We start from the raw sequence: 20,851 nt of genomic DNA on the forward strand, positions 1-20,851 counted from the left end.
GTACGTTTACTTGTCGGAACTCTTCGTTTTGTGCAATAAACTCGAAACGTACGGATATGCCCGAGACAAACCGATTGTTTGTTTGGGTTTTGGTCTCAGGTGAAACGGAAATGAGATAAATACCAGTAGGTAATATTTAATATATTAACCATTAATGTGATTAATTTTAATGCTCCTGAATTTTGTGTTATTTATCAAAATTAAGAGAATCACCTTTATACACATGACCCGTTGGTACATATTCAACTGTTGCAGACTAATGACAATAATGACAGCAAACTGTTGTGTGAACATATGATTGTAGTCCTTGATACTGTATATAGGCCTATATTTGATACAATAAGGTCTACAATAAACTATGGTTATAACATATATGATTGTAGTCCTTGATACTGTATATAGGCCTATATTTGATACAATAAGGTCTACAATAAACTATGGTTATAACATATATGATTGTAGTCCTTGATACTGTATATAGGCCTATATTTGATACAATAAGGTCTACAATAAACTATGGTTATAACGAACTCAAAGGGACTGCTAAGTTTAGGTCGTTATAACCGAAGTTTGTTAAAAGCATATTTACAGCATTTATACAGCAAATGGCCTGGACATAAACAACAGTTCGTTATATTCGTCAATTCGTATAGTTCACTGTATTTGCTGATTTAATGAGTGAGCAATGTTCAGTCGTTATCGCCTTGCTAAGTTTGGATATTTGTGACTCTGGGCATGCCTGGCAGTGCTGCCTCGGTAAAAGTTGACCTTAAAGGGGCACTGATCTAACGCAATTCCCCGGACTGGTTGTTATTGTTTTTGAGTACCCGGATGATACGCAACGCAACTGAGCGTGACCAGAGACTGGGCTACCGTCTGCAAGGACAGCTAAATAGACTTGGAGGCTTGAGGCAATATTAATTTTGTTTTACGCATTTTTGAACACTGATTGGTTAACTGTGATCTATAAAGATTTCGACAAAGGGCGCATGTTAATCAATTTCTTCAGCCTAAACAAACAGACAAAAAGAACGACGGAGCTCAACGGATGTCGTCATTTGGAATTACCCCAGATGGTTATAGTTTAATAATAAAAAAAAGTATCCATGCAGTGAATTGCGGATTGCGTCGATAATACGATTACTACTCCCTTGTTGTCATCCACGTTTTCTGGTATAACCTTACACTTGTGTATTTGCGGTCATTCACTTGATGCTCAGTTAATGAATTTATTACAGGTACAGTTAGTGGTAGCACCACTTAGATTACCTGACAAAGGTTCACATTTGGCATTTATTGTGTCTGGGGTAAATATTCAATCTAAATCCAGGTTTGAAGTGAGGTGAAATGTGTGTTATGTAATATGTACGTGGCAGCCCAGCAAGAGGTGAATGATCAGTTGATTTACTTTTTTTTGTAAATCAACGGATCCTTCCTAGTCATCAAAGGATTAACCGAAAATACGTTGATTGATTAATCACTGTTATCTTGCACGGTGGATATGTCAAAAGTGAGTGTTTACATGTCTAGGTTTACTAAAACAAAGGGAATACACTCATATCATGGCGTGAAGTGCCGATGTAAAAACAACATACTTTGTTCAAAGGGTTAACTGATAATACGTTGATTGATTGCTCATTGTTATCTATCACTCAATGTATTTTTTAGGAACCGTGGGCGTTATGAAAATAGTTGTCACATGGGCTTTCTCAGCCGACCCTTGAGACTTGACACCTATGTGAAAACCGTGAAACAATCTAAGTGATCAGTTGAGAAACGAACATGGGTTATTTATATCCCGAAACGATATATATCTTTTAAAATATTTGATTGTTACAAAGACACGTGACATCGAATAAGTTTCTTTGTACAGCTGCAGACGAGTGGGATATTGTTCCTTTGTGTGGATATTCACGGATACATTCCTTGAACAAGGAAGCTGCCTAAAATTTATACACATAAATTTGGTAGGTTGTAATTATGGTATTTGCATTTTGTTTTCCTTCATTTGCTGTAGCATTGAACCGATTCGTTCTTGTTCCTCTACGTCTTGGCTGGTAAATTCTTCAATGCGCGATAGACATTGTTTTCACAAGACTTTTCCTTTGTAAGCGTGTATATATTACCGTCAATTTGTAAAATGTGATTCTCTCAGGCAATTTATAAAATCTGTAAATATTTCAGTCATCTTGACTGAAAAATCTGTCCAGATTGTCTAAAATTGATTAAGAGGATCAAAAGGGCCTAAAAACATCACAACAGATTATTAAGTAGGATTAGAAGCCAAACAACATAGAAATGTACTTTCCAACGTAACATTTTCAGTCTCTTGGTGATGACATTAAACATCAAAATGTTTGGAATTTGTTATCATAATAATACAGATGGAAATGTTTTTCAGTCACTTTGTAAAATAACTGAATATTTAGACGTTTAATAAATTTTAAAATGTTACACATTTTTTCAGTAAAAAAATATACACACTATAAAAAAAGCAATGCTCAGGTGAAATATTTACTTTGTGTTGCAAGTCAAAATAGTGTAAACGAAAATCGCAAAATTACCAAGCAAGTGACTTATCAAAACTTCGTCACCATTACCGATGCTACCCACAAAGATACCTACATTTCCTTATTATCTTGAAAACTGTATTTCATTTTGTTGATCAATGTGACCATACGCCCTTATTACTACTGATAAAAGTGACTAATGCGCTTATGAATGGCGCAGCAGAGGTTGCGAACTAGTCTAGATTTCTGCTATACATCCGGGTACTCACTGGGAAAAAACAATAACAAAGGCAACAACCAGTCCCGGGGAATTGCTTTAGATCAGTGCCCCTTTAAGACAACAAGGAATTTTTAATTACTCAGGATTACATATGATCAATGTACTGACAAGTGCTAGTTCGACTTTATCAGCTGCAGAAAACTTGAACATGGCCGAACTAGAGCACGATTCTTTACTTCAGCGTTCTGGCTCCCAGCAGGGGGATCGGTCCTTGACAACATCTACTCCAAATGGGCCCCATCAAGAAGCTGCTACTTTAATTAGAAAGCTTAGAAATGCAAGAAATGGAACACAGGACACAAAATGCGGCGATGCAGAAGGAAATTTCAGTCGCCGAACACTAAGCAGCAAGTTACCGGAGCTGCCGCACATGTGCCCACTTTATGCTCAACAAAGAACATGTGGCGATGATAAGTGTTGGGGTGCAGCTATTCGAAACGTTCAATCTGCTGGATTTATGGAGACTGTCCCAACTACAGGATACGGCGGACGGACATACAGATCGGTGCGTGTGACAAGCTGGTGGTGGAGTCGGCTGGCCTGAGCGATGGTAAGAACCCAAGTAGCATGAAGTCGGGGAGAGACACTAAGCTCATGGATAGAGTCCATCATCCACAGCTCTGGCCACGTGCATTTCAGCCAACAGATTTTCAACAGAAATGTCAGCTAAGACAACCTGAGCGATGGTAAGAACCCTAGTAGCATGAAGTAGGGGAGAGACACCAAGCTGATGGATAGAGTCAATTGTCCACAGCTCTGGCCACATGTGCATTTCACCCTACAATTTGTCACGGAAATGTCAACTACGACGACCTGACCCCTCCCTCAGTTTGTTGCGGGTGATATGGATATTCTGGGACAGTTACCACCTGGAAGCCTGGAGTTGTTACACTGCATTAATCACCTCCAGGACCTTATGTACTAACCTTGTTCGTTTCCATGGACAGCATGCAGTACTGGACTTCCAAAGTGCCTTCATAATGGAAATCGAATGTGGATGCAGGGAGTGAGGCGAATCATTACATCATATGGACACGCACCTATTGTCAGAGAAACAGTCCATGGAGCACCCTGGAACCAGTGGGGATTGCCCACATTACCAGGAGGGACAGTTAAGACCCCGGGATAAAATCTCCTACCCTTGACTAACCCCTGGCTTTGCCTCCAACGTTCCTGTCATTACGGAATTGCCCATCCCATCTCATCGGGATTGTATTTACCCTGACAGCACACTAATCATCTCGACCTACACTGAAATGCCTGACATTGCCCAAGAATTCGCCAAACCAACGTTCTGTCTCACCATCCTTTATACAAAAGTGTGGCAGAACTGCTGTGTGTTTTGGCTTTCCAGTTGGATTCGATAAGGACTCTCCCCCCCCCCCAACGTGTAATAATGTCCGTGTATGTGCACATGCATAGTTGAACAGTGGTTGAGGTGGTAGATGTGGCCTGCAGAGGTGCAGCCTTAGCCGTGACAGAAGCTGAACCCCAGTTATGATCGTCCTATAACCGATTTGAAGGGTAAACATGGCACACATGCATGCCTTCACAACCTGCATACCTTCTGTCTTTCCTGCCACATCAAGCTGTGATATAACTTAATGACTTTTCAGGGCATCAATAAGTCCAACTTCAGCTTTATACATGGAAAATGAGTGAGTGAGTGAGTGAGTTGGGTTTAATGCCGCTTTTAACAGTATTCCAGTTATATCGCGGCGTGTCAGCTTAATGTGGGAGGAAAGCCCAAAGTGAGGCAGGTCTCAGACGTTTGTCAATTCGGTGAAACCCACGAGCACAGGTACAGTGCTGACAAACCTGTCTCACCTTAGTGAGTGAGTATGGTTTTACGCCGCTTTTAGCAATATTCCAGCAATATAATGGCGGGGGACACCAGAAATGGGCTTCACACATTGTACCCATGTCGGGAATCGAACCCGGGTCTTTGGCGTGACGAGTGAACGCTTTAACCACTAGGTTAACTGACCGCCCTCTTCTCACCTTAAGCTGACACACCATGATGTACCGGTAACTGAAAAACTGTTCAAATGTTTGTAATTATTTCCTTTCTTTTCTACAGTGTGCCTAGCATGCATACGTCATGGCAAACCAAAGATCTTTAAAGGGTGTGCCCAATGAGGACTTTCAGAAATGGCTGGATGGTGTATCAAAGAAGTTTCTGCTTCTCTCCAATGACCAAAGAAATGACACACTGGACAAACTGATATCATGCAGTGGACCTCACCAGCTGAATCACCTGTCAACCCGGTTACCTCAGCTTCTGTACCGGGATTACATCGGTCTTCTACCTCAGGAGGTGGGTCATGTTTACTCCCCTGAGGGGATTCAGGGTTAGAATGGGTGCCCCAACATATGATGGTTATAAGAGGCAACTTAATGGAACAGGTAGTCAGACTTGGTGACTCGGATGATGGCGTGTCCTCGTACCGGACGACATAGATCATTGGTCATAATATTAATCATAAAACAACAAAAACAAGCTCTCAGATTCATATCTATCATATCCCAATTGTACTCCCCATGGTATTGCAAAAGGCTGCAACTGGGGTTTGCAAACAAGTTCGCATTAAATTCCCTGTAGGTGATCAGATTAGTACTGCTACTAAAAGTGGAAAAGAAATATGTTTTAACATGGCAAGTTAACAAGAACATGGTAATTCATTGGAGATTTCTTTTTTTAGAAGAAATATTTTTATGCATATAATTCATCATTGCTGATTAACAGCTGTGATAAAATTTAGTATGTTTTACTTGCACGTTCTCAAGTATATTGGCATACCAGTCAACTCATGCATCTTGTGTCAGGTGTCAGACTCACATTCCCACGTATATTGACATACCAGTCAACATGGTCAACTCATGCGTCTTGTGTCAGACACACGTTCTCACGTATATTGACATACCAGTCAACATGGTCAACTCATGCGTCTTGTGTCAGACACACGTTCTCACGTATATTGACATACCAGTTAACATGGTCAACTCATGCGTCTTGTGTCAGACACACGTTCTCACGTATATTGACATACCAGTTAACATGGTCAACTCATGCGTCTTGCATCAGACACGTTCTCACTTATATTGGCATACCAGGTAACATGGTCAACTCATGCGTCTTGCATCAGAGACGTTCTCACGTATATTGACATACCAGTCAACATGGTCAACTCATGCGTCTTTCATCAGACACGTTCTCACGTATATTGGCATACCAGTTAACATGGTCAACTCATGTGTCTTGCATCAGAGACGTTCTCACGTATATTGACATACCAGTCAACATGGTCAACTCATGTGTCTTGCATCAGAGACGTTCTCACGTATATTGACATACCAGTAAACATGGTCAACTCATGCGTCTTGCATCACTCACAATCTCACGTAAATTGACATACCATTCAACTCATGTGTCTTGCATCAGACTCACGTTCTCACATAAATTGACATAACAGTCGACTCATGCATCAGCTCGTAAAATCCCATACAAGACTTATTTTTGGTGAAATAATTGTGTGTGACAATTAGATCTATCATGTGACCCTATCCAACTTGCAGCATGGTAACTCCAAGTGTGAACAGCGTCACCTGTGTAGTGACAGGGTCAAATCAAACATTATGACGTCATGATGCTTATACAAGCCAGACACCTGACTTGATGGGCTTTTATCAAATGGCGACAGACAGCCAAATTCTCTCACAAGTGATGATAATATCAATTACAGGGTGTCGTGATAATACTGATATGGCTGTAATACTGCTGACTCAGTGTAAACATGCAGAACAATATTCAGTCTGGCTCACTCTCCCACCAGGTGGCGTACCACATCCTGCAGTATCTGCCAGGACACACCCTTTTGGACTGCTGCACCGTCAGCCAGTCCTGGAACGCCATCCTCCAGGGGGCAGCACGTGTGTGGTGGATGAAGGCGATACAGCGAGGTGCTGGCGATGTGGTTTACTACGGTGGAGCAGCCAGGAAGTACATGATGCTGTATCAACAGGTGGAGAAGCTCCTTGACAACTTTGGCCGGGGGAGCTGCTTTGTAGATCAGTCACTGGAAGGGCACACCAACAGAGTGATGGCTGTTTGCTATAGAGATGGCAAAGTTGCTACAGGTACCGACCCGAATCCTCCTTTCATTGCATGCTCATATTCTACTAGATATTCTCTAGATGTATCCATGGAGATTCAGGGTAAGAATATAGGTCCCCAACAACCTTTGTAAGAGGCGACTAATTGGATTAGGTGGTCAACCTCGTTGACTACTAGGTTGATGTATGTCATTGTATCCCAGTTGTGTAGATCGATGGTTATGGTGTCAATCACTGGATTGTTTGGTCCAGAATCGATTATTTACAGACCATTGTACATCAGTTCAGACTTCTTATACCATTCAATGTATATTTTATATGTTTTGGATTGTGTGTGAGTGGGGTGATGTACTTCAGACATAATGGTGTCCACTATATACAGTAAAACCTTGTTGGTTTGTCCCCCAGTTTTCCATACAAGTAGTATAGTAATGTTTGCCATTGACAGTTGGTCATTGGTGGTATGCAGTGTGTTGGGTGCCATGAATTGTCTCACTTGACATACAACGTGATAAGCGTACATGAAAACACCCACAGAGATTGACATGGTTTATTTATGGACAGATCACATGAATACTAGGAATGAAAAAAACTCACAATCCACGTTGCTGCACTGGACAAAGTGCTTCATAACCGATAGTCAGTGGAGGTATATCCAACAGTAAGACACATCAAAACGAAACTATTTATCTTTTTGTTCTGTCACAATCAAATACCAATAGGAATGTCTTGTCTACGACATAATTCAGTAATGGTGATTCATTAATCCAGATTTGTTTTATCTTGACAATTTATGTGGGATTGCCAGGTTTTCACAGTAAGCATATGTAAGGCTGTCCCTATTTTTTTCTATTTTTCATCTCCCATCTGACTCCAATTTTCATTCCAATGTGACCTGATAAAAATAATCTTATCTCAATTTTCCCAGCCAAAAAATACTGATACAATTGCACACTAATAAAATCAGGTCATCTGGATCTTTCTTAAGTTATATTTATTAAAGATTCGCTTCCCGAGCAAAGCGACTCAATCTACATTAAAAATTAATTTAAGGACTGTTTAATACGCACACAATATATCACATCTCAATGAGTTGTTTTCTGTGTAGGTTCTTTTGAAATGTTATGTTTATATAACCACATGTTAAACAGTTGATTTAGGCCCAGATGACAGTGTGAGAGTGATATGTAAGTCTATGTTATCATTGGTTCATAATTGTCCAATCATGTTGTTTCAGGGTCAGATGACCAATCTGTGCGAGTGTGGGATGCTCATACAGGCCGATTGCTGCACAAAATGCATACCCACACAGTCTCCGACCTTAAACTTACCCCCAAACACGTTTATACTGCTTCCTTTGATGGCACTGTGGCATGCTGGGAACTGTCAACTGGTGAATCATGTTACTGGTTAGTTGGCCATACATCAGCCGTGTTCAGCATTGATGTTCATGACTCGGGTTTAGTGATCAGCGGATCCTCGGACAAGACGGTGAAAATCTGGCACCGCCAACATGAAGAACCGTACCTCCTGACCTCCTTAGAAGATTGTCACACTGAATGGGTCACGAAAGTCCAGTTCTTGAGTGTAGTAGAGTCATCAAATGATTTACTGTTTGCCAGCATTGATAAGAATATCTGCCATGTTTGGTGCAGTGATGCTACAGGGCATTGTGAGAAGCTGTTTTCTACAAAGAAACTTATGGGTTTACAGATAACGTCCTTCTCCCACAGCAAGCCAGGCCGGTTCCACCTGTGTACATGGAAGGAGAGGGAACTATGTAACGAGATATCGACATATACATTCACCAGAGACAGCCTCACCCTGGTGTCAACCGTGCCCCTGGGTGGGGACACGCCCCTCCGGTGTCAGCTGCTTGGGGCGGGGGACAAGTTTGCGGCCCTCACCAGTTCCAGTGAGATTGACCAGCTGTTCCTGTTCAGCTTCAGTCAGTGTTGCTGTGTGGCAAGAGTCAACATTCCTCTCTGTCGGTGAGTAGGGGTGGCATCACTTTCAAAACACTGTCCCCAGTATTATTTGATTATCTTGTAGGGCTGGGATGAGTCCAAATTTACTACCCAGGTACCCGACCCCCTATTTCCCGACCCTACCCGGGTACCCACTGCAGGTCTCAAGAGTTGGAAACAAAATGGCTGATTGGGAATTGTTTTACCGCAGCTCTGGCCAAAATTATTTAGATACACGTATAATAGGATCAGATCATGAGTACACTGAAGTTGACTGAAGCTTTATCTTTACTCAAACATATACAAGTCAAACAGAATGTGTGCATCGTCAGAAAGAAATGCAAACATTAGCGACTTGAAGTGTAACCACTGAGCTATAGTGAGTTTTTGTCATTAAACAATATATCATGTGACTAACCACGATTCGGGTAGTCCTGTGGGTACCTGGGTCCTGCTCAGGACAACCCGACCTGAGTTCCTGAGTTGCCCGTCCCAGTCCTGTTATCTTGAGAGTGTTAAGATTGTCTTAAATGATTGGATGGTCACTGTGTGTGTGTGTGAGGTTCCAACTTCAAAACATTGTCTTGAGTATTATTTGCTTATCGTAAGCATGATATGATTGTCTAAAAAGATTGGATGGTCACTGTGTGTGTGAGGTTTCAACTTCAAAACATTCTCGAATATTAATTGCTTATCGTAAGAATGTTATGATTGTCTATAATGAAGATTGGATGGTCACTGTGTGACTGCTGATCGTGTGATTGTTATCATGCATGGGATTGTTACTCTTGCAAGCTCCCATTTGCCTGGCCTTGACCCAATCATTGGCAGTAGCTGTGACGTAGCTGTAATATTGCCGACAGCCAACATTCACTGGAGTCACTCACTCAAACACTGATGTACAAACTGTTGAGTACTGGATACTGAACTGTTTTTTGGTTGGTTTATAATCAAATAAACTCTAAGACATCTTCAGATTGCAATAGTGCATAGAAACTCAAGGACTCACTGACTCACTTGATTCTACTTCAGGTTTACCCGTAATGGCGCCACCCTAACCCTTGGTGAGCGATCTTGGCTCGATGGGTTCAACGGGACTCCACCAGAGGGCACTGTCATGGCAGCCTGTCTACAGAACTCTAGTCACGTGATGCTGCTCAACTGGAAACTCTGACCACAGTCAAACATACATCAGCCCATCGCTCATGTGGTGAACAGTGTCTGAAACAACTCATATGTGAAACTGGTCAGGGTGTGTTGTAGCTCTTCAAAAGTACTCTCCTGCAGGAAATATCTCTTATGCTAGCATAAAAATAATCTGTTCCAGAAAACGAAGAAAATTAACTAGCCATGGATATGCTGGATGCTCTGTTTGTTTATTTGTTTGTTTGTTGTTAAAGCCGCACTCAGCAATATTCTGGGCTGAGACTATCCAGTGGTTGAAATCATGAGCATCAATCTACGCAAATGGGATACGATGACATGCATCAACCAAGTCACCAAACAGACCACCTGAAAAATAACAGGTTGTTAGTCCTCCTTTCAATAAGTGTATGTTTGGATCCTTTGACTGAAAAACTGTTCAAACAAAACTTCCAGCCACCCCCCCACCCCCTTTAGAATATAAAATGGCCTGTCCCACTGGCGGATCCAGATGGGGAATGCAGTGGGTTTGCTGGACTGTGCACTCCCCTTGTTATTAACAGTCAACCTGTGTCAGTCCATCCGTCTTGTTATAGCTTATGTAATGTCCACTGCCACCTTTTAAATTCAAATTTGAGACCCTAGTTTGAAATAAGTTTCAAGAAAGTCTCAAGTGAAGAGTCTCAAATGAATAAATATCACTAGTCACAGGACAAGAGCAGGCAGCTGTTTCCAACACTTGCTGGTGATTGAGGAGATGTCCCCTTGAGACCATCCACTAGACCATACTTAAAGTCTACAACAGTGGCCTCCCTTTGTCTCAATTGATCGGCTGGGGATGAAGCCTCCTTTCTCAATGTGACATATTATATCCTGTACAAGCACAATTCTATATTTTTCTGACATTTGATATATTTTATTATATCAGTACATCATGCTATTCATGGAGCATTTGACTTATTTGACTCGAGCCTGATTTACCAGACTACCATCAGACTCTTGTCTGTGTCCTAGGACATTGAAATCTGATCTTTTACTTCATTATGATATTCATCTGTGTGAAGATCTGACACACCATCCCATGATGCAAACCCAGAGTCAGCTTTGCCCCTCAGTCGAAATGAAGGATGCATGTCAGCTTTCTACAACAATTCAGTTTCATTTTTTAATCTACTAGTTTAATCTCACCAAGAGAAACCCTGACACGCCACAGATACTCCTTGGACAGTACTCCCTTTTGGGTGTAGATTCCATGGCTTCCTAGAAACAACAGGGTGTACCGGTATATTACGTTCACAACAGTCTAACCATGTTAACAGTGTGGCCTGTTCGTTTCTATTGAGAATCATATTGAAGTAATAGATCTGATTTTAATGAAATGGGATTCTTGGAAACTAATATATACAAAGTTGAAGAAATGACTTGTTATTCAGCTGGTACAGATTGATCAAAAACTGTATAATTGTATTACGATAATTATTTTACTGTTTAACATATTTTCAGTTGTTGATTTATTTTATTACTGTTGAAATAATATCTATATGAATAATATAATGAATAAAAAGACTTTCTAAGAAAAGAATATTTTTATTTTGGTAACACTTTCAAAGTTACAAAATCATGAAATCTGTCTCATTGTAACACAGTAGTGAGTTTGACACCAAATTTCGGAGGCCAAAGTATACAAATGATGGTACCAGAATCAATTTACCATGTTTATACAATGTGCATTCAGGACATTCTACCTCTTATGTGTCTTTTGGATGCATTTGGACAGGTCTAACATGCCAATACAATTATCTCCATAAGTTAAGCCCTTTTCATCCAAAGGAGAATAACTCAATGGTAGGTGACCATTTCTTGTGACTGGGATTTCAAAAAATATTTCTGGAGAATATTGGGGACTCAAGCAGTGAATTGGTGCATCAGATACACATGTAATATACGAAAGGCAGATCTAGTTAGGAGTTTCCATTCCAGCAGGTTTACCTGGGGCTCCTAGCTCTTGTTCTGCCACTTGTTATACACGCTGGGTGAATTCAGGGTTAGAATAGGTCATCCTTCTCAGTCAGGATTGTCAGGTCCACCCTTGATTAGTTAAAAGGCACTCAAGTAGATGTAATAGTTCTGAGTGCAGCGTTGACAACAGCCAAAACAAACATGGATTTCTATAATAATGGTTTAAAGAAAGTATTTATTATCTACCCAGCTTCACTAAATTAAATGTATCCAAGATAAAGCACATAAATAAACATCTTTGCAAAAATACAAATGTAAATTTATCATGCCAGAACAGAAGTAGCCCCAACCCACGTATTCCTGAATGCCTCAGAACAGCTCTAATGCAGGACAATCTTGTCCTGTGCCTGTATAGGGACCTTAAGAACAAGTCATATAAGCACTTCCGGTTTATTTACTTCACTTCCGGTTTGGCCAAACATCTGCCCAGGTGTTGCATAGATTGGCTATTTGAATTTGGAATCAGGACCATGGTTGGTCACTGTGCATTTATATCAACTGAGCACATGCATGCCTCTCCTCATGTCAGTTATCCTGAAGTATTCACTGGATACCATAACATGGATTTTGATAAAAGACAAATAGACATATTAGTGTTTCCTGTTAATGTTAATCATTTATGTTAAGATAAAGAACAATATATAATTATACAGTCATGCATATGTGTAAAAGAATTAAATATACTGCAACGCATTGAAAACGCACCAGAGGTAAAAAGTGAAATTGACACTAAACCAAATTTTATATGGTGTTGGCTTTGTACTACAATCACACTCAGTTCCACATTAGTAATGACAAGTGTCATTGGAAAGTACACAATTTTAATTTAGTGGAAAATGGAACACACAAGGGGTCCAAAGACAAAGTAAGTACTGGGTATGACCGTCCCTGGCTGCAATGCAATGCCACACAACGCCTTCTCATGGACAGTATCAGTCAAGATAACAGCTTGTCCTACGCCTACGTTTTGGAGCTTCCGTAAGTCCTAACCATGGGGTATTTTCATGTTTTGCTTGATATTTTCATGGATTCATCTTTGTGCGTTTTCAAAGCAGGTCAATATAGTTACACAAAAAAATATTCACTGGATACAGATAACATGGATTTTGATAAAAGACAAATAGAAATATTATAGTTTCCTGTTAATGTTAATAGTTTATGTTAAGATAAAGAACACTAATTATACAGTCATGCATATGTGTAAAAGAATTAATTAGTTGCATAATGAAATATGTGCGATCATCCAAATTTGGCTTATTAGACAAAAATAAAATACATAAAGTGGCATACTAAACAGTTATGTGAAGTAAGTAGAAATTGAAAAAGATTTTGTGTCTTCTATTAAACATTAAAATAGAATTACGTTCATTAGATACATTTTCAAAACTACAGTGCATAGTATGATCTACATTACACTGCAAAATGGCACTCCTTCAACACTCCCTGAAACTGCAAATTCTGTCAGACAGGTACAATTATAGAGGCCGTTTGTTAGATCTGCAAGTTTAAGCAAAATAAAGGTAAAACTCCCATCTAAATTTTGGTTTAAAATCTCAGTTCTGCCAATACGTTTGGCGTGTTTAACTGTCGTATTTGTTGCACGTTACCTGCCATCCCATAACTTGTTCTATCATATATCCAAGAGAGTTAGTTATATGCGGCTTTGAACAGTATTCCAGTTATATCACGAAGTGTCGACTTAATGTGGTAGGAAAGCCAGGAGTGATGATGGTCTTCGACGTTTATTACTTAGGTGAATCCCAAGAAAAGCGAGTATGATGCTGAGAAACCAACAAACATCATCAGGCGAATATGGGATTTGAACCTACGACCATCAGTTTCTATACGCCTTATGCCTAAGGGAAGTAACACCCCAACTCGCTTTAATAAACTGTGTCACCCAAGCCCCTCATCTATCCAAACCATCAATGCAATATATATCAATAAATACAAATACATTATACAATAAAGCGACAAAACCCTTTGCATTTCCAAAAGTAAGCTCTGCATTAAGCCGAGTCGATTGTAAAATTCTGACTATATCATGAGCATGTGTTCATAAATCACATTCAAATAGTAATGATACCAGGTGTTCGCGAAAAGGTTAGCGTATCCTGCCCCACCGGTGGCACCCGTCACAAACACATGCACAGGCAAGTCAATTGTTCACCTGAAAAAACATGGGTACATATAGTAAAAGTCAAAAATAGGGAATTGCATCAGATATGCAAAAGAACGTTTGACTTTCCAATCATTATTTAACAAATGTTTACTATCATAATATACGAACATATTTCTAATCCCACGATTTAGTTGTATTTGAAACACGATGCATCTGTAAATATCAACCCGCAACACTCAGCAAACGTTAACAGAACTCAATCCCATTTAATGTAACTACACGTGTGTTCTTATTTACACCCAGAAACATTCTGACAGCCTTGTGTTTTCACCACATCTGCTTCTCTATTTCTTCATATGCATGTGTCGACACCATTAAATACATCAGGCTTAACCAGTGACGTGCAATTTCGTGAAAAAACATTATTGACAAAAAATCTTCGTGTGCACATCCAGATATTTTTATGATTATGGAAATGGTTTTGTGTCCTAATACTAATCAAATACAGTTTGGTTTTGCCGCTGTAGCTAAACAATTATACAAATTCTCAGTCCCTCACCTTCAGACATCCAATATATTGAAGTACTGATTACAAATATCGCTTCTCAAGCCAACTCAACTACAGTAATACAATCACATTTAAATCATATCGTTAAATACATCAAGGAAACAAGGAAACAAAAAGTATCCTATCCTCTTAAAGACAAGTGTGTGATAATCTACATAGTATGGGTATAGATACGTGGCCATGTGAAACAAAATATCAGTCACTACTATATGTTAGCCTCTCAAATAACACATATCTCGTAAAATTACATATGTACCTTATCTTCAATATTTACAATTTTCTTTAGTGTTCAACAATAATCAATTACACATTTCTTGGTGTATTCCATTGCACCTTATCTACGATATTCGCAATAATGTTCTTTTTACTATTTAGAAGCAGAATTTGTTTGTCCAAATGGCTATATGAAACATAAAATATCTACAATCACTACTACAAATTGGTCTCTTAAATAACAGGTATATTCATGGCTATTTACAGTGATGAAACGTTATTCTCTCTAATAGCAGGTTTATACATGGTTGTGTACAGAACTGAATGTTTATCAATCAATAGTATTTAAGTGACAGGCGATTTTATGATGTAGAACTGTATAAATCCATATAACTAAAATGTACATTTTGGAAGAAATAACTGTTTCAAAACAAACACATTGAAGTCATAAGTTAAAATACATAAAAGAAACAAGAAAAAATCATATCCACTGCAGGTCAGGTGTGTGGAAATCCACTTGGTATGGGCAAAGATACATATACATTGTACTACAATGTTTGTCATTTTTATTTCTGACAAGTTGATCATTATATACATAGATTTATGCATACTTGCTTCAGGTTCACTTCAGGTTCACTTCAGGCTTAATAACATATTACCAGTTCATTTCACTGTAAATATGTCTATTTTTCAGTAGCCATTCTTCAGAGTTTGAACAAAAATAAAATACTCTGGCATCCTCACCAATGCAGCCAAATAAAGGGATTCTAGCACATAAAATACATTACAGTACTTACATGCTAGTTGGGGAGATTAAGGGTCAGTAGGGGCAGTGTCCACAATGCCCAGCATTCCCATGTTAACAAGGGCTACACACTTTCATTCTATACACTTCTCCAAACACCTGCTCCCGTATCACTTTCCATCAGTATAGCATGCATCCATAACAACAGACAGCTTTCACTCACTCTAAAACTCAACCTCATAACATATGTTCTGAATGTAAAAATAAGGACATGTCTGATATCTTGATACCTCTCTCTGTCATTCTGAACAGAGTCAGCCTTTAAGGACATAAGGACATTACAAAAAAGTAAATTTCTAGATTATTCTTTCCTGCCTAGGTTTATGCACATATTAGGCTCAATTCACATAACAGAAAGTGTGGCTAATATCTCCTACATAAATAATGTATCTCATCTACAAAATATGTACAATTCTTAATTGTTCAACAATATTCAATTACACATTTCAGGGTTGATTCAAATGCACCTTATCAACACCATTCACTTTTATAAAGATGAAAATCAATTCCGAAAATTCACTTAAAATGCAGCATGCATGTTGCTGTATGCAATAGAAGTGACAAACCACTTTCCATAATAATAAACAATTTCTACCTATAGCAGAGTTCAACCTTCAAACTACAAATTACAGCATCATTCATTATATATACAGGGTTATGATGAAGTCTTCTCACTGCTTTATTAGCAGGATTTGTTTTGTCCAAATGGCCATGTGAAACATAATATATCACAATCACTACTACAAGTTGGCCTCTCAAATACCAGTTATATACATGGCTATTTACAGTGCTGAAAAGTTTCAATAAATATGTTCAATATATTCAAGTATTTAAGTGAGAGGCGATTTTATGATGTTGTACTGGGTAAATTCATGTGACAAAAATGTACAGATGGTTATCAAGTCCACTCACACACAAAAAAGGCACATTGGAATAAACTACTGTTTTGAAACAAACACACTGAAATCATAAGTTAAAATACATAGAAGAAACAAGGAAATATCATATCCACTGCAGGTCAGGTGTGTGAAATCCACTTGGTATGGGCATAGATACATATACATTGTACTACAATGTTTGTCCTATTCATTTAATTTCTGACAATATGATCATTATGTGCATAGATTTATACATACTTGCTTTAGGTTTCACTTGAGTCTTAACAACATGTTACCAGTTCGTTTCATTATATACATAAGTCCATTTTACAGTCGCCATGCTTCAGAATCTCGGCTTCAATTTGTATGGAAGTAAAATACACCGATATCCCCACCAATGCAGCCAAATAAAGCGATTCTAGCACATAAAATACATTACAGTACTTACATGCTAGTTGGAGAGATTAAGGAGCAGTAGGGGCAGTGTCCACAATACCCAGCATTCCCATGTTAACAAGGGCTACACACTTTCATTCTATACACTTCTCCAAACACTTGCTCCCGTATCACTTTCCATCGGTATAGCATGCATCCATAACAACAGACAGCTTTCACTCACTCTAAAACTCAACCTCATAACATATCTTGTGAATGTAAAAATAAGGACAGGTCTGATATTAGGATCAATTCACATAACAGAAAGTGCGGCTTTTCAGGGTTTATGCACTTTTTCAAAGCATTCACAATAATGAAGATGATAATCAAATCAGAAAATTAACTTAATATGCAGCATACGTGTTGCTGTATGCAATAGAAGTGACAAACCACTTTCCATAATCAAAGCAATCTCTACCAAAAGCAAAGTTCAACCTTCAACCGTCAACCTACAAATTACAGCATCATTCATTATATATACAGGGTTATGATGAAGTTTTCTCACTGCTTTATTAACAGGATTTGTTTTGTCCAAATGGCTATGTGAAACATAATATATCACAATCACTACTACAAGTTGGCCTCTCAAATACCAGGTACAGACATGAACTATTTACAGTGCTGAAAAGTTTCAATAAATATGTTCAATACATTCAAGTATTTAAGTGAGAGGCGATTTTATGATGTTGTCCTGGGTAAATTCATGTGACAAAAATGTACAGATGGTTATCAAGTCCACACCAATGCAGCCAAATAAAGGGATTCTAGCACATAAAATACATTACAGTACTTACATGCTAGTTGGGGAGATTAAGGGTCAGTAGGGGCAGTGTCCACAATGCCCAGCATTCCCATGTTAACAAGGGCTACACACTTTCATTCTATACACTTCTCCAAACACCTGCTCCCGTATCACTTTCCATCAGTATAGCATGCATCCATAACAACAGACAGCTTTCACTCACTCTAAAACTCAACCTCATAACATATGTTCTGAATGTAAAAATAAGGACATGTCTGATATCTTGATACCTCTCTCTGTCATTCTGAACAGAGTCAGCCTTTAAGGACATAAGGACATTACAAAAAAGTAAATTTCTAGATTATTTTTTCCTGCCTAGGTTTATGCACATATTAGGCTCAATTCACATAACAGAAAGTGTGGCTAATATCTCCTACATAAATAATGTATCTCATCTACAAAATATGTACAATTCTTAATTGTTCAACAATATTCAATTACACATTTCAGGGTTGATTCAAATGCACCTTATCAACACCATTCACTTTTATAAAGATGAAAATCAATTCCGAAAATTCACTTAAAATGCAGCATGCATGTTGCTGTATGCAATAGAAGTGACAAACCACTTTCCATAATAATAAACAATTTCTACCAATAGCAGAGTTCAACCTTCAAACTACAAATTACAGCATCATTCATTATATATACAGGGTTATGATGAAGTCTTCTCACTGCTTTATTAGCAGGATTTGTTTTGTCCAAATGGCCATGTGAAACATAATATATCACAATCACTACTACAAGTTGGCCTCTCAAATACCAGTTATATACATGGCTATTTACAGTGCTGAAAAGTTTCAATAAATATGTTCAATATATTCAAGTATTTAAGTGAGAGGCGATTTTATGATGTTGTACTGGGTAAATTCATGTGACAAAAATGTACAGATGGTTATCAAGTCCACTCACACACAAAAAAGGCACATTGGAATAAACTACTGTTTTGAAACAAACACACTGAAATCATAAGTTAAAATACATAGAAGAAACAAGGAAATATCATATCCACTGCAGGTCAGGTGTGTGAAATCCACTTGGTATGGGCATAGATACATATACATTGTACTACAATGTTTGTCCTATTCATTTAATTTCTGACAATATGATCATTATGTGCATAGATTTATACATACTTGCTTTAGGTTTCACTTGAGTCTTAACAACATGTTACCAGTTCGTTTCACTATATACATAAGTCCATTTTACAGTCGCCATGCTTCAGAATCTCGGCTTCAATTTGTATGGAAGTAAAATACACCGATATCCCCACCAATGCAGCCAAATAAAGGGATTCTAGCACATAAAATACATTACAGTACTTACATGCTAGTTGGAGAGATTAAGGAGCAGTAGGGGCAGTGTCCACAATACCCAGCATTCCCATGTTAACAAGGGCTACACACTTTCATTCTATACACTTCTCCAAACACTTGCTCCCGTATCACTTTCCATCGGTATAGCATGCATCCATAACAACAGACAGCTTTCACTCACTCTAAAACTCAACCTCATAACATATCTTGTGAATGTAAAAATAAGGACAGGTCTGATATCTTGATACCTCTCTCTGTCATTCTGAACAGAGTCAGCCTTTAAGGACATAAGGACATTACAAAAAAGTAAATTTCTAGATTATTTTTTCCTGCCTAGGTTTATGTACATATTAGGATCAATTCACATAACAGAAAGTGCGGCTTTTCAGGGTTTATGCACTTTTTCAAAGCATTCACAATAATGAAGATGATAATCAAATCAGAAAATTAACTTAATATGCAGCATATGTGTTGCTGTATGCAATAGAAGTGACAAACCACTTTCCATAATCAAAGCAATCTCTACCAAAAGCAAAGTTCAACCTTCAACCGTCAACCTACAAATTACAGCATCATTCATTATATATACAGGGTTATGATGAAGTTTTCTCACTGCTTTATTAACAGGATTTGTTTTGTCCAAATGGCTATGTGAAACATAATATATCACCAATCACTACTACAAGTTGGCCTCTCAAATACCAGGTATATACATGGCTATTTACAGTGCTGAAAAGTTTCAATAAATATGTTCAATATATTCAAGTATTTAAGTGAGAGGCGATTTTATGATGTTGTACTGGGTAAATTCATGTGACAAAAATGTAGAGATGGTTATCAAGTCCACTCACACAAAAAAAAAGGCACATTGGAAGAAACTACTGTTTTAAAACAAACACATTGGAATCATAAGTTAAAATACATAGAAGAAACAAGGAAATATCATATCCACTGCAGGTCAGGTGTGTGAAATCCACTTGGTATGGGCATAGATACATAAACATTGTACTACAATGTTTGTCCTATTCATTTTAATTTCTGACAATATGATCATTATGTGCATAGATTTATACATACTTGCTTTAGGTTTGAGTCACAAACACATAAATGGACTCTTTCAAATACAGCTTATTTAAGGCCATGATAAAATCATGTATGTTCACATTAGACACACAAACAAACATCTTCCATACATAATTTGTCATGTATCACTGTAAACCTATTATCAAATGTCATTCAGGTCTAGGGTGTATTCGGTCAATGTTCATGATGTCCTTAATGCTTTAAACATATGTCTTCCCTTTTTCAACCAATGAGCTCACCCGCTCTCTGGAGAACACGTTCCGATATATCACAAGCCTCTCCTGCATTTGTATCGGAAAATGTCTCTGCTGGTATGTAAGGGAACTTCAGTTTCTTTGGGTACTGTGCATGGCTGGTATTCTGTACAATACTCAGCAGTTTGTGAACCATGTCTTGCATGCTCTTGTCCTGCAGTGTGTACACCACCAAGGAGAGATCCTGTGTCCTCTGCTCATCTCCTTCCTTTGCGTCTCTGTAGTACAGAAGGGCCTTGACTGCCTTATCACACGCCTGAAACACACACCTATTGTTTAACTGTGTGTATGAATGATGTATTGTAGAAAACAGAATAGCAGACATAGTTATCACATTCTTTCT

General features: G+C 38.4%; 2 protein-coding genes across 5 annotated transcripts in view; one reads left to right on the forward strand and one right to left on the reverse strand.

Annotated features, from left to right (window-relative positions):
• The first annotated feature begins 10 nt into the window (after positions 1 to 10).
• Positions 11 to 11,879, forward strand: LOC124147214 (F-box/WD repeat-containing protein 2-like). 3 transcript variants are annotated; one of them, XM_048403875.1, is made up of 6 exons: positions 12 to 125; positions 2,972 to 3,340; positions 4,871 to 5,107; positions 6,624 to 6,927; positions 8,141 to 8,894; positions 9,903 to 11,879. In XM_048403875.1, exons 3-6 carry the CDS (start codon positions 4,892 to 4,894, stop codon positions 10,042 to 10,044), a joined length of 1,416 nt encoding a protein of 471 aa, XP_048259832.1. In that variant the 5' UTR covers positions 12 to 125; positions 2,972 to 3,340; positions 4,871 to 4,891; the 3' UTR covers positions 10,045 to 11,879. The 3 variants fall into 3 exon arrangements, with proteins under 3 accessions (XP_046373811.2, XP_048259832.1, XP_046373820.2); XM_046517855.2 differs by lacking the exon at positions 2,972 to 3,340 and having other exon boundaries at positions 11 to 125; XM_046517864.2 differs by lacking the exon at positions 2,972 to 3,340 and having other exon boundaries at positions 20 to 129.
• LOC124147200 (sacsin-like) overlaps positions 11,585 to 20,851 on the reverse strand; it is a 32,888-nt gene continuing 23,621 nt past the window's right edge. For both annotated transcript variants that reach the window (XM_048403738.1, XM_046517836.2), the window contains one exon: positions 11,585 to 20,764. In XM_048403738.1, coding sequence (XP_048259695.1) covers positions 20,477 to 20,764 — 288 coding nt within the window. In that variant the 3' untranslated portion in view covers positions 11,585 to 20,476. The remainder of the gene's footprint in view (positions 20,765 to 20,851) is intronic.

Source organism: Haliotis rufescens, unplaced genomic scaffold (genome assembly GCF_023055435.1).
Source record: "Haliotis rufescens isolate VD_foot unplaced genomic scaffold, xgHalRufe1.0.p SCAF_1, whole genome shotgun sequence".
NCBI classification, from domain to species: Eukaryota; Metazoa; Mollusca; class Gastropoda; order Lepetellida; family Haliotidae; genus Haliotis; species Haliotis rufescens.

Bases quoted from the DNA above. Each gene is read 5' to 3' on its own strand.
- LOC124147214 (XM_046517855.2), top strand. From the start codon at position 4,892: ATGGCAAACCAAAGATCTTTAAAGGGTGTGCCCAATGAGGACTTTCAG. The intron at 5,108-6,623 runs GTGGGTCATGTT...CTCTCCCACCAG, and splicing joins TCGGTCTTCTACCTCAGGAG to GTGGCGTACCACATCCTGCA. The intron at 6,928-8,140 runs GTACCGACCCGA...ATGTTGTTTCAG, and splicing joins AGATGGCAAAGTTGCTACAG to GGTCAGATGACCAATCTGTG.